Raw genomic sequence first — 13166 nt, 5'->3', positions numbered from 1 at the left:
ACCATTCATCCTACTGATGCCCTGAAACCAAACACAGATCTCAGACTCCTGCCTTCTAGGTGTGCATGTTTGGGAATACAACACAACCAGTCAATTTACAAGAAATTCTCAGCAAACATCCCCTCGGTAAATGCCACGATACTTCAAGCATGAAAAAAAACCTGGGCTGCATGTATAGCTGGTCATTTACCAGAGCGAACACTTCAGCTACATGGAACTAGATTCTCCCCTGCCTCTCTCCCCCAGCAAAACCATTCTAAGGAAAGTCTCTAAAATAATACAGAATTAATTGATTTAGTTCTTCATTTTAAAATACTGGGTTGTGCTCGAAGCCCTAGAAGTTATTCACGTTGGCAGCTCAAACAAAATCGGTGCTTTAAAATTAAAACCTCACAAAAAGCCTATTTCAGGTAAAGCAAAAAAGGAAATGATTATTCTGTGTTCTTTCCCGGATCTTCAACTAACAATATCTAAATATTTAAGAGTGACTTGAACTCTAATTAGAGAGAATCAGCTTACAATTAAATGTAGTAGGAACCTCTACTGAGTTAAGCAAATCAAATGATTCACTTCAAATGTTCCCATTTCATTCTTCAAGCTGAATTTCCAAAAATGGAATTGTTATGGAGAGAGGTCTGCAAGGTTATTTTAGGAAAAGTCCAAACCAAAAAAAAACCCCGAGCCCAGAGCTTCTTGGAAACTGATAGCACGTTACGGGAGATCTTTCTCCTCTGCATCGTAACACTTTGCTAGGATTCACAAAACATACGTCTCAGAGATCTGCCTGTGATCGGGGATTTTTTCCCCTATTCATTCTCAACTGCATACCGAGAATCCTTTTAAGCAGGGGAGATGATCGTGTGCACAGTGTCATGCTGCTCACCCTCTTCAGGTTGGGAAGGAAATTTCCCCCTGGGCTCTGGCTAATGTGTTTTCAATTCCTCCTGCTTTGTGGGCATGCTTGGTCCATTAGAATCATTTGAAAATGGTCACTTAAATTACTTCCTCCCCCTTGCACAAGGCTCGAGCACACTGGTCTTTTTCCTTTTCCACTGCTAGCAAACAGTTTTGTTTCTTGATGTCTTGCATGCTTTCCTCCAATTAAAATCCTTTTGCTCAGCATAGGTCTTGCAGGAATATGGGCTACAGCGGTTTGATTTTGTTCCTAAAGACCAACACACTCATGGCCTAAAAGATACATGACCACAAATCACAACAGGCAAAACAACACAGACAGTGGGGCCAGCTCTCATCCCCCTGTTCAGCTCAACTGAGGTGAGCTCAGGGATCTCTGCATGGAGCTCCATCACATGTGCACAAACATCTCTTCAGGTGAAGGAACTCAGGCAGGAAGTGAGATAATGGGCACTGCTGGTACAAGCAGCCCTGATCTCCTCTGTCCATGCTGCTGGAGGCTGGGTAGCTGTGCTGGGCAGTGCAGTACTCAGCCTGTCTGGGTATGGAGCAGCTTTGAGCCAGGACTGGCATTTATGCACTCACAGATAATAGAGATCTGAACACCCAGAAAAAATAGTTGATAAAAAGCAGGTGCCTACCATTAGGAAAGAGGGAATAAGAGGGCAGGAAGAGAAGATGCCAATTCCTGGAGTAGAGTATATAAATCCCCTCTTGATTGCTCATGGACTTATGCCCAGCAAGCTGAAGCAGCGCCGATGGCTTTCCAGGGTGCTATGAAGAAAAGTCTGGGAACTGTCAGCAGGAATGAAAATGGCAGAAGTGGTGATGGCTACAGGAATCAGACAGAAATGAGTTCACAGAAGTTCAGGAATAGTTCTATAACCACGATGACGGAGTAGCCCTTGTTACCATCAAAATTCTTTTTCTCTAGAAGGAAACCCAAGGCATGAGAATGGCCAATGCCAAAGGACCTCATGCAATTCTTATTCAGTCACTATTTTAATATCCCCGATACTGGGATTTTTCCCCTTCCCCCAGGAGGCTGCATTATTCTGCCATCAGCCTTAAATGTAAAGGTAAAAGCATTCAATAATTGCTTTGAGACTAAGAAAGTTATCTCTCTGAATTGAGGAATTTAACCCTAATGTGGCTGAACTGGCTCCCTTCCAGGCGGCAGTACCCACCGATGAACTGCCTTCCTCTTTTCTACATGGGATTCTTAAAAAAAACAACCCACCACGTTTTATGGCAGGTCAGGTGGCTCTGAATTTACAAGCACTCACTTTTAATGGCCGTCCTCTGTGGGAACTGACGTGAAGGAGGAAAAAAAGAGGGAATGTTATATTACTGCATCTGTCCCAAAAGCTTACCATTTTATGAGGGATATTTTATGGAAATCTATTGCACTCAAAGCTCATGTGACTGCTGCCTCTCTTCTTGACTTCGAAATTAACTAAGCTGTTTTCTTTGAAGATTAATGCGGACTCCTTAAATAGAATGATAAAGCGTTTGTCAAAGCTGTGACAAGCTGACTGCTATACCATAATGCTCTGAATCAAGAACCATTAGAAATAACATTTCTAACTTTGAGAACATTAGCTGTAACGATTAACATATTGTAAATACGTAAAGAAAAGTGGAGTAGACCTTATACCCTTTTAACTTTTCATCTAGCTCCAAAAACAAGATAATAGAGGGGCTGATGAGCTCCATGACCTTTTTAATGACAGTGTGGCTGGAATGCACAGATTCTACCTTAAAAGCTTTGCTGGCAACTCCAGTAAAGATCACGAGGGCAAAAATGTCAGAGAAGCTAATTTTGCTTGCCCTTTGCTCATGTCTAGCACAAAGACCCAAATGAATGGGACTTACATGAAATTTAAAGTACTGCAGACTTATGAATCAAGAAGACAAAGTGAGGTTTGTAAGGGCTCGTGCCAACTCACAAAGGTGCTCCACAGTAACAGAGATTATGAAGACACATATGGAGACTGAAAGGCAGAGAGTGGATGGAGTTAAAAACAAACCTGGTACGGCTCCACCACAAAACAAACTATTCACCTCCATTTGCTGTTTTTCAGTACTGTGTTACATTCTGCCTTTGTCTCTGTGGTCATCCAGACAAGGCTAGGAAGGCAGATGCTGTTAGGTGTAAGAACAGAAACAGAACTGAAGGACGTTCAAGTACTCAAGCCAGAAATAATGTAATTTCTATACCAGACTCCAGAGAGTACAGGCACACAAATACACAGTCTGATGGGAAGGGTATTTAACAAGAATATAAGCATGGAACAACAAACTGGCTCAAAACTGGTTTACGAAACAGATCAGACAACCATATCTGCTATAGCTGGAACACAGACTAATGAGTTCTGAGAAGGAAAGCTGAAGTGCTCCCTTTCTGCATCCCACCCCACTTAATAAAATAGACTTCTACAGAAATTACTGTTGAACCAGCTTCTAATGTAGACATACACAGGCACACTGAATCCAGATGTGACTTCCCTCAATTAGTCACCCACTGGCTCTAGAAATGGTTCTGCTGAGTTCCACAGCTTCACCTCTGATGTCAATGCATGCTGAGCTGTCACTAACATCAGAGGAGATGCTTCTTGCATAAAGAGAAACAGGTATCTTTATGTCTGCAAACCCAAATCAACCGGGATGAAATTTAAGTTTGCAGACACAAAACTGCACAAAGCCTCCAACAACTTGTGCAATGTACAGTGCTTTATGTGGCTGCCACTCACTTATGTGAGATCACACAGAACATCTAAATCAGACAAACCCTCTTTTTAGAAGCACCAGAGCAATTATATAGTGTAACTGCAGGACAAGATCCCTCCCCTTGCTGTTTTGTCAAACAAATTGGCTTCAGAAAACCCAGACCAAGTTAGCAGTTTCCTCTCAGCTCTACAGCAATGCCTGGGGATTACAGCGGAATGGATTGCCTGGAAGTTTCTACCTACTTGATTATGGGAGTTTGGGGGATTCTGAGTACTACAATGGTAGCAAAGATGCAGTGGGACAAACTCTCCGTTGGATGCCCCTTGTCCAACTGTGTTGACATTAATGTCACTATTACCAGATTTAGCAAGTGATTGTTAGAACAGAGGATAACGGTGACCGCAAGCTAAACAAAAACCTTTAGAAGTACAATCTCTGTGCCTCGTTCATGGAGTCAATCCTGTTTCTCTTTGAAGAGGCTGCACTACTGACCGAGGAAAACTTGCCCACTGACTTTTCTTTTATATTTTTAATCACTTCTGATGACAATTGGATTAGATCACCTCAGAGGTCTTTTCCAATCTTAATGATTCTATTACTCTAATCACTGTAGCTGGCACAGAACCAGCTATAGCATTCATTCCTTCAATGCACCTGTTACCCATTTTCATTTCCAAGTAACAAGAAAATCTATTGTAAGGGTAACCAGGGGACAACAAAGAGCAGAAGTGAGTTGTATTTGTGATGCACCACACAGAGAACTGCTTGGTTTATGACAGGGCAAACAGAACAAAGAATTATATTTTATGGTTGAAAGACCAGGCTTGTAGGTGAGTGATGTTTGTTAGAAAGCAAACACCAAATAACCAAGTACCATGCAGCAGACTGCACGGAGCAGTGGTGCCACAAGGCATCAGGCACTGCCACTTGAACAAGGACTTGTTCTTTACTGCCCCAGCTTTTCCCAGGATGCTTTTTTTAACCTCACCTCACATTTTGAACATCTGCATGCAGTCATATTTCCCACACGTGTATAAGCCCTATTCAATTTCACTTCTGGTTTACTTCATAACTAACACTGAGGTCATATACAATTTCACTGCAAATTAAATGCTTCGTAGGTCTCATGCAGGCTCATGGCAGAAACACACTCAGTCTGAAATCAGCACTGCAGATCTTCAGGCTTTCCTCTTTCTGTTCCTAAACTTCCTGACGTTAGACCATTCCAACAGCTGAAAAAATAAAAGGAAATCTGCCCAGCACCTACAACCAGGCTCAGGAATCACATTACCCATTCTGCTCTTGTTGGGTTGCAAGGACTCAGAGGAACCTGTTCCCAATGTGAATCTTCCCAATGGTATCAGTGGAACACACTGTGCTGCCTGCCCATGCCTGCCAGTGCAAAATAGAATCATAAAATAGCTTTGCTTGGAAGGGACCTTAAAGATCATCTACCTCCAACCTCCATTCCACAGGCTGATTGCCACCCACCAGATCAGGCTGCCCAGGGCCCCATCCAACTTAATTTGGTCCTGAGTGCCTCCAGGAATGGGGCACCCACAGCTTCTCCAGGTAACCTATGAAATTTCTTGCAACTGCGAGATTTCAGTCCTTTCAGATTTTCATGCAAGGGCTGAGGAAATACCTGCCAGAAACGTGGGTATAAATGGCTTCTGTCCAAAGAGAGAGAGAGATGCCTCAAAGTTCAGCATAGCTTAGACTGGAAACTTCGTAAAATATTTCAAGATATTTTCTATTCTTTATGCTCTATAAATTCTCCTAATACAAATTTTTCTTTAAAGAATATTTCTTCTATATTTGTAAAAAGTTTTATGATGACCTTCCAGACTGAAAAACCCTGAAGGAAACAAATAAAATGTTTTCAGGAACAGCTGAAGATCCACAAGCTCCTTTCACAGCCCAATCCTTGTATCTACAAGCTTTTTCTTAACTTCCCAGAAACAAATTAAGATGACAGTTTTTCAGCCTGCTCTTTGCAGACACGGAGAACGATTTACCGTGATACCCTGTCCTTACAAGCCTTCATGTAGCTGAAGACTTTGTTCTTACTCAATGTCCTCCTCTCTAGACTAAACAAACCTAGTGCCGCAGCCCTTCCTCACAGGTCACACTGCTAAAACTCTCCTCATTTGTAATTCTCTCCACTGGACTATCTCCAGTTCATCCACATTCTCCTAAAGGACTGTAATCCCAAACTGGACACGTTTTCCAGCTCATTAACACTGAATAGAATCACCTGTCATCTAGAACAGCCCTGCCATGCTGGAAGGTATCGATGTTTGCCTTTTGATTATTGCTTACAATGAAGTTCTTTCACTATAGAATCCACTACAGTCTTTTTCTTTCTTCCTTTTTTCCATAGTTCTGTTTTGCTGATGAGAATTGAAGCACAAGCGTTATTTCCAGAAGTCTAAAATTCATCAGTATTTATAAAAACAATCTCAGATCTGCACTGGGAAAAGCAAAGTCTTTCTCAGTGTATAAATATTGTTCTAGCTATAAATACACCTGTGTTCTCAGATGCTTTGAACTCAGTTTATTTTTTATTCTTTTGCAATTAAAAAACAGACTAAAGAAACAGTGGGGAACACCAGGCTGGTGTAGGGGACTGTGGGAGCTCTGCTCCTCCATGTACACCATGAACAGAGCACAGTAGAGGCTCAGGGTAGGGTGGGATGGGTTGGCACCATTGCGACCCCAGCTGCCTCATGCATAGATAAATCAGGGTAGGACTAAGGCAATAATTCCAGAATGTTTTAGATTATTGCTGCATGGACACGTGTTTGGGATTTTGCGTTATTTATGTGAGTCTGCAAGTGCCTGGATAAACTCCTGTGTGCCCAGGGGAACAGCTGAAGGCAGCTGGGCCCAGCCAAGGCTAAGCTCCAGCCACAACAGAGAGAAGCTGGGTCCAATGGTCAGGTGCTGCCCCGCCAGCCCTGCTGCACCTCCACCTGGGTGTGATGCTGTGCCCCTGTGCACACACACGGCAGCACTGAAACGCTGTGACAGAAGGAGGAGGAAAGAAAGGAGCCTGCAGCTGCCTTTGATATGGATCTGTCTCATCCAGAACTACTACTAATAAATCCTCAGAGTACAGACAGCTTGCCAGAGCCAGCGTTCAAAGGCAAGAAATAGGGCCAAAATAATTTTGTTTGCTTTTAAATAAAACAGATCCCTCACAAAAATGCTATTCAGGGAACTTTAATATTCTCTTCTGGGGAAGTCTATGTAGTGCTGCAAAAAACAGTCTCTATTTTTCCTGGAAATATGGTTGTCATAATGCAATGAGTTCTAAGTCCAGTGTCTAAAACGTATGTCCCCTATAACCATCCATATTACTCCTACATACATATGTATTTATAGCTACATATCAGTATAAGGAAACTGCACATCACTGCAACACCACCCTGCACCAGGCAGACCCCTATTACAAACACCTGTTTTGACATTACAGGGCTAAGGGGCTTCAGGTTTTAACATGCAACACTGCACTGCCTGCAGAGAAAAGACTACAGATAATTACATAGAGGAGGGCTGAGGAAAGGTGGGTGATGTGAACAAAGAGCACATCTTGAGGAGCTTTGAAAGCTGGTGCGGCTTACCGAGATCAATGGCATGTCATCCCAGAGGAGTGCTGAAAAAGCCTTTGTAGTTCTGCCCCCCTTCTGTCTGTCTGCACTTGCTATTTCTAAGCAGGCAGCACGCAGACTGTGCACTGTGCGTGCTTAGAAGCACACGTAGCATCCATGTAACACAGCGTCAGAGATGGCATACAAATGAAGTACTGTGCAAAGACAGGTGGTGCAAAGCAATGCTTATTTAGATAAGAAGCTAACACAAGGCGTTGAGAGGGAAAGGGAATTGCTTTTCTGATCTGATCAATAAGATGTCCATCTAGCAGACATTAAGATGGTCCCTAGTCCATAGAAAGCAGCATGCTTTCGTTCTGACTAAAGCACCTCAGAGATACAGCAATGGGAAATACTGTAAATAATGATTTAAGAAATGATTCCCCAAGAACATCATAAAGCCTAGTAAAAAATAAGTATCTGAAAGAGGTTCAAACTGGCTTTCAGAAAATCGCATGACACACGCAGCGCAGGCATCAGCCTCTCAAAAGAGAGCTTGCTACAGGAGGCAGCACAGAATGAGGCTGAGTGGAGAAGATTTTCTGCACTGCTGAATCTATAAGAAGGTAAATATCAGTACAAGGAAAGTTCAAGATAAGAAACGGAAAAAAGAGAAGAATCCTTTCCTCCTACAGGTTCAGGACAGCGATGTTTGTAGGACTCAGCTTGATATTTCAATAAATAATTATGTTTTTTCCAATGAAACAACCAGCTAGACACGGCAAACTGTAATTAACACCAAGAAGCATGATACTGTTTGGCATGCTCACACCTTGTTTCTGAACAGGAGGATGCAAGAACTCCTTACAAGCTATTCAAAGAAACTTATAATTATAATTATATGCTAGTGTGATTAGCTCTTCTAATAATGTCGTGCCTATTGAGCACGCCCTATTGAAAAGCCCACATTAAAAGCCACACTGTTCCACAGATCTGCATGCTTATGTCAGAAACCCTAATTTGAATATCTGAGAAATGAAAGAAGCATGACTGTGGAGATTAAGAAATCCAGTTTAGCGCTGTAAAATAATATTATGATTGAATAATATTAGCACCAACTATTAATAAATGTGCCAGCATTTCCCATTATAAAACACCATATGCAACTGCCTGTAGCTATGCCAAAAATTTTAAGCTGTGAAGGTGAGCCTTGTGTTAAAAATTTCTCTGAGGCTTTGGTGACCTGCAATAAAACTTTGACTTCAGGCAACGAATACACACTTTTGACCGTGTACAAAGGATCGAGACAGCATGATAAACTTGTTACAGAAGGGCTCTGGCTTACGGTCACGCTCAAATGAGCAACAGAGGGAATACAAAAAACCTCAGCACTCGGTCTGTGAGTTCTGAGCTGGATAAGCAGCTGAATATCTTGTATGTGAAATGACTAACAGAATGCGATTTGCAGTCCTCGAATAGCTTTGACATTACCAGTCTGACAGACATACCCATGCATAACCCAGGTAAATATTTTAATCCTAAGTTACATTCACTTATGGAAAATTAAAAGGAATTCATTTGTTTGAAACTTCATCTAAGGAATAATAAGATCATAAAGCGATTTGCATACACATGCAAATTACTAAATAGGTGCTAACTATTTCTATTATTAATCATAGTCTTTAAAATAGAAGCTCTCCTTTCTTAATTGTTATTACAGAAAACAAAGATAAAATCTCTATGTAAAATAAGCCACAAAATTACTCTCACAGCCCAATTGTGTTGGTATCTGGCCATTCTTCATTTTAATTTAGAAGTAATAAGGGATATAATTTATGAAACGAAGACGCCCGCTACCTCAGACCAATTAATCCATGTACTTTATAATGTATTCTTGAGAGTTAAATGGAGTGCTGTGATTCCTGGGGACCCATGAGCATAAACAGGCAGGTAGCTCAGAGGTGAGCAGCACCTGCCTGTATAATGCAAGTGAGAATCCCCTGAAGGTGCTGAAGTCTGTTATAAGCTAACAGGAATGCGCACCACTTGCCATTTGAATGCTTGCATTACTGAGCCATTTCTGTAGCAGATCACATCTTCTCCACCAGACTGGGTGAGTTTTCAGACAAGTCAAACCAAAGAGCTCTTTTTCTGCCATTCAGGCTCCCTTCTCCATCCAAACCCCCTTGTGCCTCACCTCACCATCACTACCTCCAGATGTACAAGTTATTACTACTTCTGTAGTAAAAAAAAACCCACCAATTTACTATCCACATTTGAAAGATGCCCTCAGGACTGCAAAAACCACTAGATAAAGCATAGAGGAATATATAATGCCACATCAGGAAAAAAAAAAAAGAGATTAATGGCCATAAAGCAAGACATTACCATTCTTTTCATCTCCTTGGAGACCTGGTGAGCTCCGAGGTGGTTGTAAAAGGGCCGGTCGACACCCCAATGTGGCGGGTTGTGGCTGATGGAGTTGGTGCGCTGCCGGTTCATCTTGGCTATCGTGGCTTTCTCATCTTTCTGAAATGCAAACGAGAGAGAAACGTGTGAATAGCCAACAGCCTCCTCAGCAGGTACAAGCATGGCATTTTCCACACGAAGGAAGAGAACGCCTTCCCAAACATGCCAAGCATATAAATCTTGCAATCAACTGAACTGCGTAGCTGCTAAAGGCAACAATACAATATAATGGTCTCCTCTGCCTTAGTGCTAGCTGCAAATTTTGTCACTGGCAGCAGCATCCCTGAAGTTTGGACAAGGTCTTTGAGTTTGCTACCAGAGATGGTTCAGAACCTTGGTTGTACTGGAAGCTTACTGCATACATTGCACACTGCAGGTCTGAAAGGTTTTGTTAAAGCTCAATTCCAACTGAAAGAGCATGGAACTGCAGTGATTATCTCACCTTACTTAAAGACAAACGCTTCAGGCTTGGAAAACAAACAGCTAAAACCTGCCTGCTTGTTGCTTGGGAGAGGAAACCTATTTCAAGAGAGCTGCTGCTTACATGTGTTCACCAAAACAATGAGCTGAAATGGCTAATTTTGGGTTGCAGACTCTATTGAGGCATCTGGACAACATAAAAGAGAAAAAAAATAAAAAGAACCAGCTGTCTTAAACTTAGAATTTTTGTTTGTCCTGAATGACAATGTTGGTCAGCATCTGTTTTTGCCTGGAATGCGCTTTCCTTATCTGTTTGTTTTGATTCCTTGCTACTCACTGTAACTTGTACCTGTCAAGAGTTTGCAAAATACCTGGTGTTATTTCCATGGAAACCACAGAGTTAAATGTCAAATGTTATGCTGCCTTACACTGCCTTTTTTTTTCTTTCCCCCAAAGGAAAGTGAATACAACATTTAAACTCAATGCTGGAGAAAACCATCTGATTGACAAGCATGGGAAATCGTCACCTCTTTCCTTGCAAAGAAGAGACAACTCCTACGATGACAACATTTCCCATGAGACTGCATGCTCACCATGAGAGCACCAAGAGTGTGGGGCAGGTGGCCCTGCAGGCCTGTCCCCAAGGAAACACCAGCTTCACCGGTGGGACGTGAGCTCCCACACCTCCTGCCCCCAGAACTGCAGCTGCCTCCAACCTCATGTTGGACCCACCGCTGCCTCAGCTGCAAGCACTGGAAACTGCACCGCTTGGCACCAGTGAACTTCACATGAGCAATCCTGACAGAGCCACTGGATCACCTCCAGGGGAGCAGCGCTTTAAATGCTAAAAATACATGAGCGTGATGCAACGCTGATGTGCAGATTTGAGTTGGTTTGAAGTTTTGTTTTTCAGAAGTCATCGCACTTTATGGTGCTTGCAATCATTTGCGGCACTTTTTGTGGTTTCTTTTTTTCCACGCATGGATTTTTTTTCTTTCCCCATAGTTGTGCTTCTTGTTTGAAACAACGTGATGCCAGAAAACTGGTAGAAAATGTAGTTCCACTTTCTACGAGCAAATACACATTATTGTCACTAATAGAAGTGACACTGTCCATCTATTTTACTGCAGTTTAGTGAAGGGTTTTCAACCTGAAGCAATCAAAAAACCCAGACACTAAAACTAGGCCAAGGACCTATAAAGCAAAGCTATTTGGCTTACGTCGCAAATACCTTCACATCAACAGATAATAAAAAGATACATGGGGTAGTTTTTCCCCATGAATTGGTCAATTTGCTTAAAATTTGAGGAAAGCCTTAAAGACCCATAATGCAATCGGATGTGCTAAGCCCTACCGGCCAGTGAGGGACCCTCCTACTTGCTTCCAGGGCAGGGTGACTCTGCAGCATTACTTTTACTTCGTGCCAATCACATGATGAATGTGAAGGGAATAAAGATCTCATACATGTATACTGGCACATCTGGATTGAGGTAAGGTTGGGACAAATGGGTAAATACTTACTTCTGAGAGAGGTCAGGCACCATAAATTATCCATGGCCACGTGCACTCAGTGGGGGTGTTTCCCCACCCCTTTCAAAAGGTTTATGTTGGATTGTGAGCTGAGTTTCAGCGATGCTTCCAGTCACATTTAAACACATATATAAACAAATCGTTGATTTTCTGTTTTCCAATGTTACGTGCTGTGCTACTCTGTTATCTTGGACAGTAGGACTTTGCTGTTAACATCAATACTTATCCAAAAGCTTTTATTTAAACTTGACATTTTAAAAAGCAGAGGTAATTTATTTTCTGAAAAGTAGCCTATTTAGTGGCCGATGATAGCAACAAGGTCCAAAACTGAAGAAAAATGAAGATCACAGCTTTGGTTTGGAAATTTATGGGGATCCCTACTCTGTTTCCTTCTGCTTAATGGCAGCATGAGCACACCTTGCGCACAGCGTTCCCTAAGGCAGAACAAAGCAGGAAGGAAGAATAAAAAGAAGGAACAGAAGACATCTTTTAGTCCTATCCAGTACTGCTGAGACCAGGAGCAGGTGCAAAGGTTTCTGACAGCAATGTGTTTTTCAGAGTTAAAGTGGCTGCACTTCAGAAGATGCTGTGGGAACTTCTCAAATCTGAACTCACAAACAGCCTGTAAAACTGTATTCCCAGAGGTTTTATTGTGTTCCCACCACCAGTTCCCACACACTAAGCTACAGTAACACTATAGCAGAACTGCAGAAATAGCTAGGATTTTCTTACAATTATCAATTGCATTAAGCATGCCTGTTACTTCTTCAGCGTATGATCAGATTGTCCAATTTAAGCAATCACTATCAGTCCAACAAAACAGTGGAGCTGAGAACGAATCAGGCATTTCTCATTCAGCTACCTATTCTGCCTTAAGTCGTCTTGAAATTCTACTGATGTGAGAGTGGTACTTCTTGCAGCAACACATGGACTAAACGCTGCCTTCAGAGATCTACAGGAGTAGAACCCCACAGAGTCGTGATTAAACTTGTTAAACTGGGGAATCGACACGTTAGGTTGATGGTGTTTTAGAAGAGTCACATGCACAGCATTTAAATGGCCATCTTGTTTCTTCAGCTGGACGCAGTTCCAGGACGCTATTTGGAAAAGAATGAGAACTGTTTTTCTAGGAGTTACAGCCAAGGTTTTGTTGAGCTGTTTCAAAGCCATCATCAACAATTCTTTCTGAAACTGTTGTGTACCTGCTATTGTTAAAAGAAACGCCCATATTTACTGTGACTGAAAGGCCTTAGAAATAAATAAACATTTTTTCAGTTGGCCGCCTTTGAGCACCCAGCGCAGTGTTTAGTCAGCAGTATTGCCCATCTGTTGACAGTCACGTTTTGTTTCCACCCGTGTTCAAAGCAATGCATTTCTCCAGTCATCTGGCATTTTTGAGGGCTATAAAACTAACTGTGAATCTAACGTGCTGTTAAAATCTTATTCGCCTTAAATGTAGACTCATTTCCCACTCCACCAAACGCATACTTCCGCAACGCTCTGAGAGTG

The 13166-nt window shown here is 42.1% G+C and overlaps 1 protein-coding gene across 1 annotated transcript in view; it reads right to left on the bottom strand.

Annotated features, from left to right (window-relative positions):
* Positions 1-13166, bottom strand: part of ADCY5 (adenylate cyclase 5) — a 185380-nt gene that overhangs the window by 31181 nt on the left and 141033 nt on the right. The window contains exon 8 of the mRNA XM_072341188.1: positions 9627-9767. Within this exon, the coding sequence (XP_072197289.1) occupies positions 9627-9767 (141 nt within the window). The remainder of the gene's footprint in view (positions 1-9626; positions 9768-13166) is intronic.

Source organism: Excalfactoria chinensis, chromosome 7, assembly GCF_039878825.1.
Source record: "Excalfactoria chinensis isolate bCotChi1 chromosome 7, bCotChi1.hap2, whole genome shotgun sequence".
NCBI lineage: Eukaryota > Metazoa > Chordata > Aves > Galliformes > Phasianidae > Excalfactoria > Excalfactoria chinensis.
The sequence above is the reverse complement of the archived record's forward strand: the minus strand, read 5'-3'. Positions and strand labels throughout refer to the sequence as shown.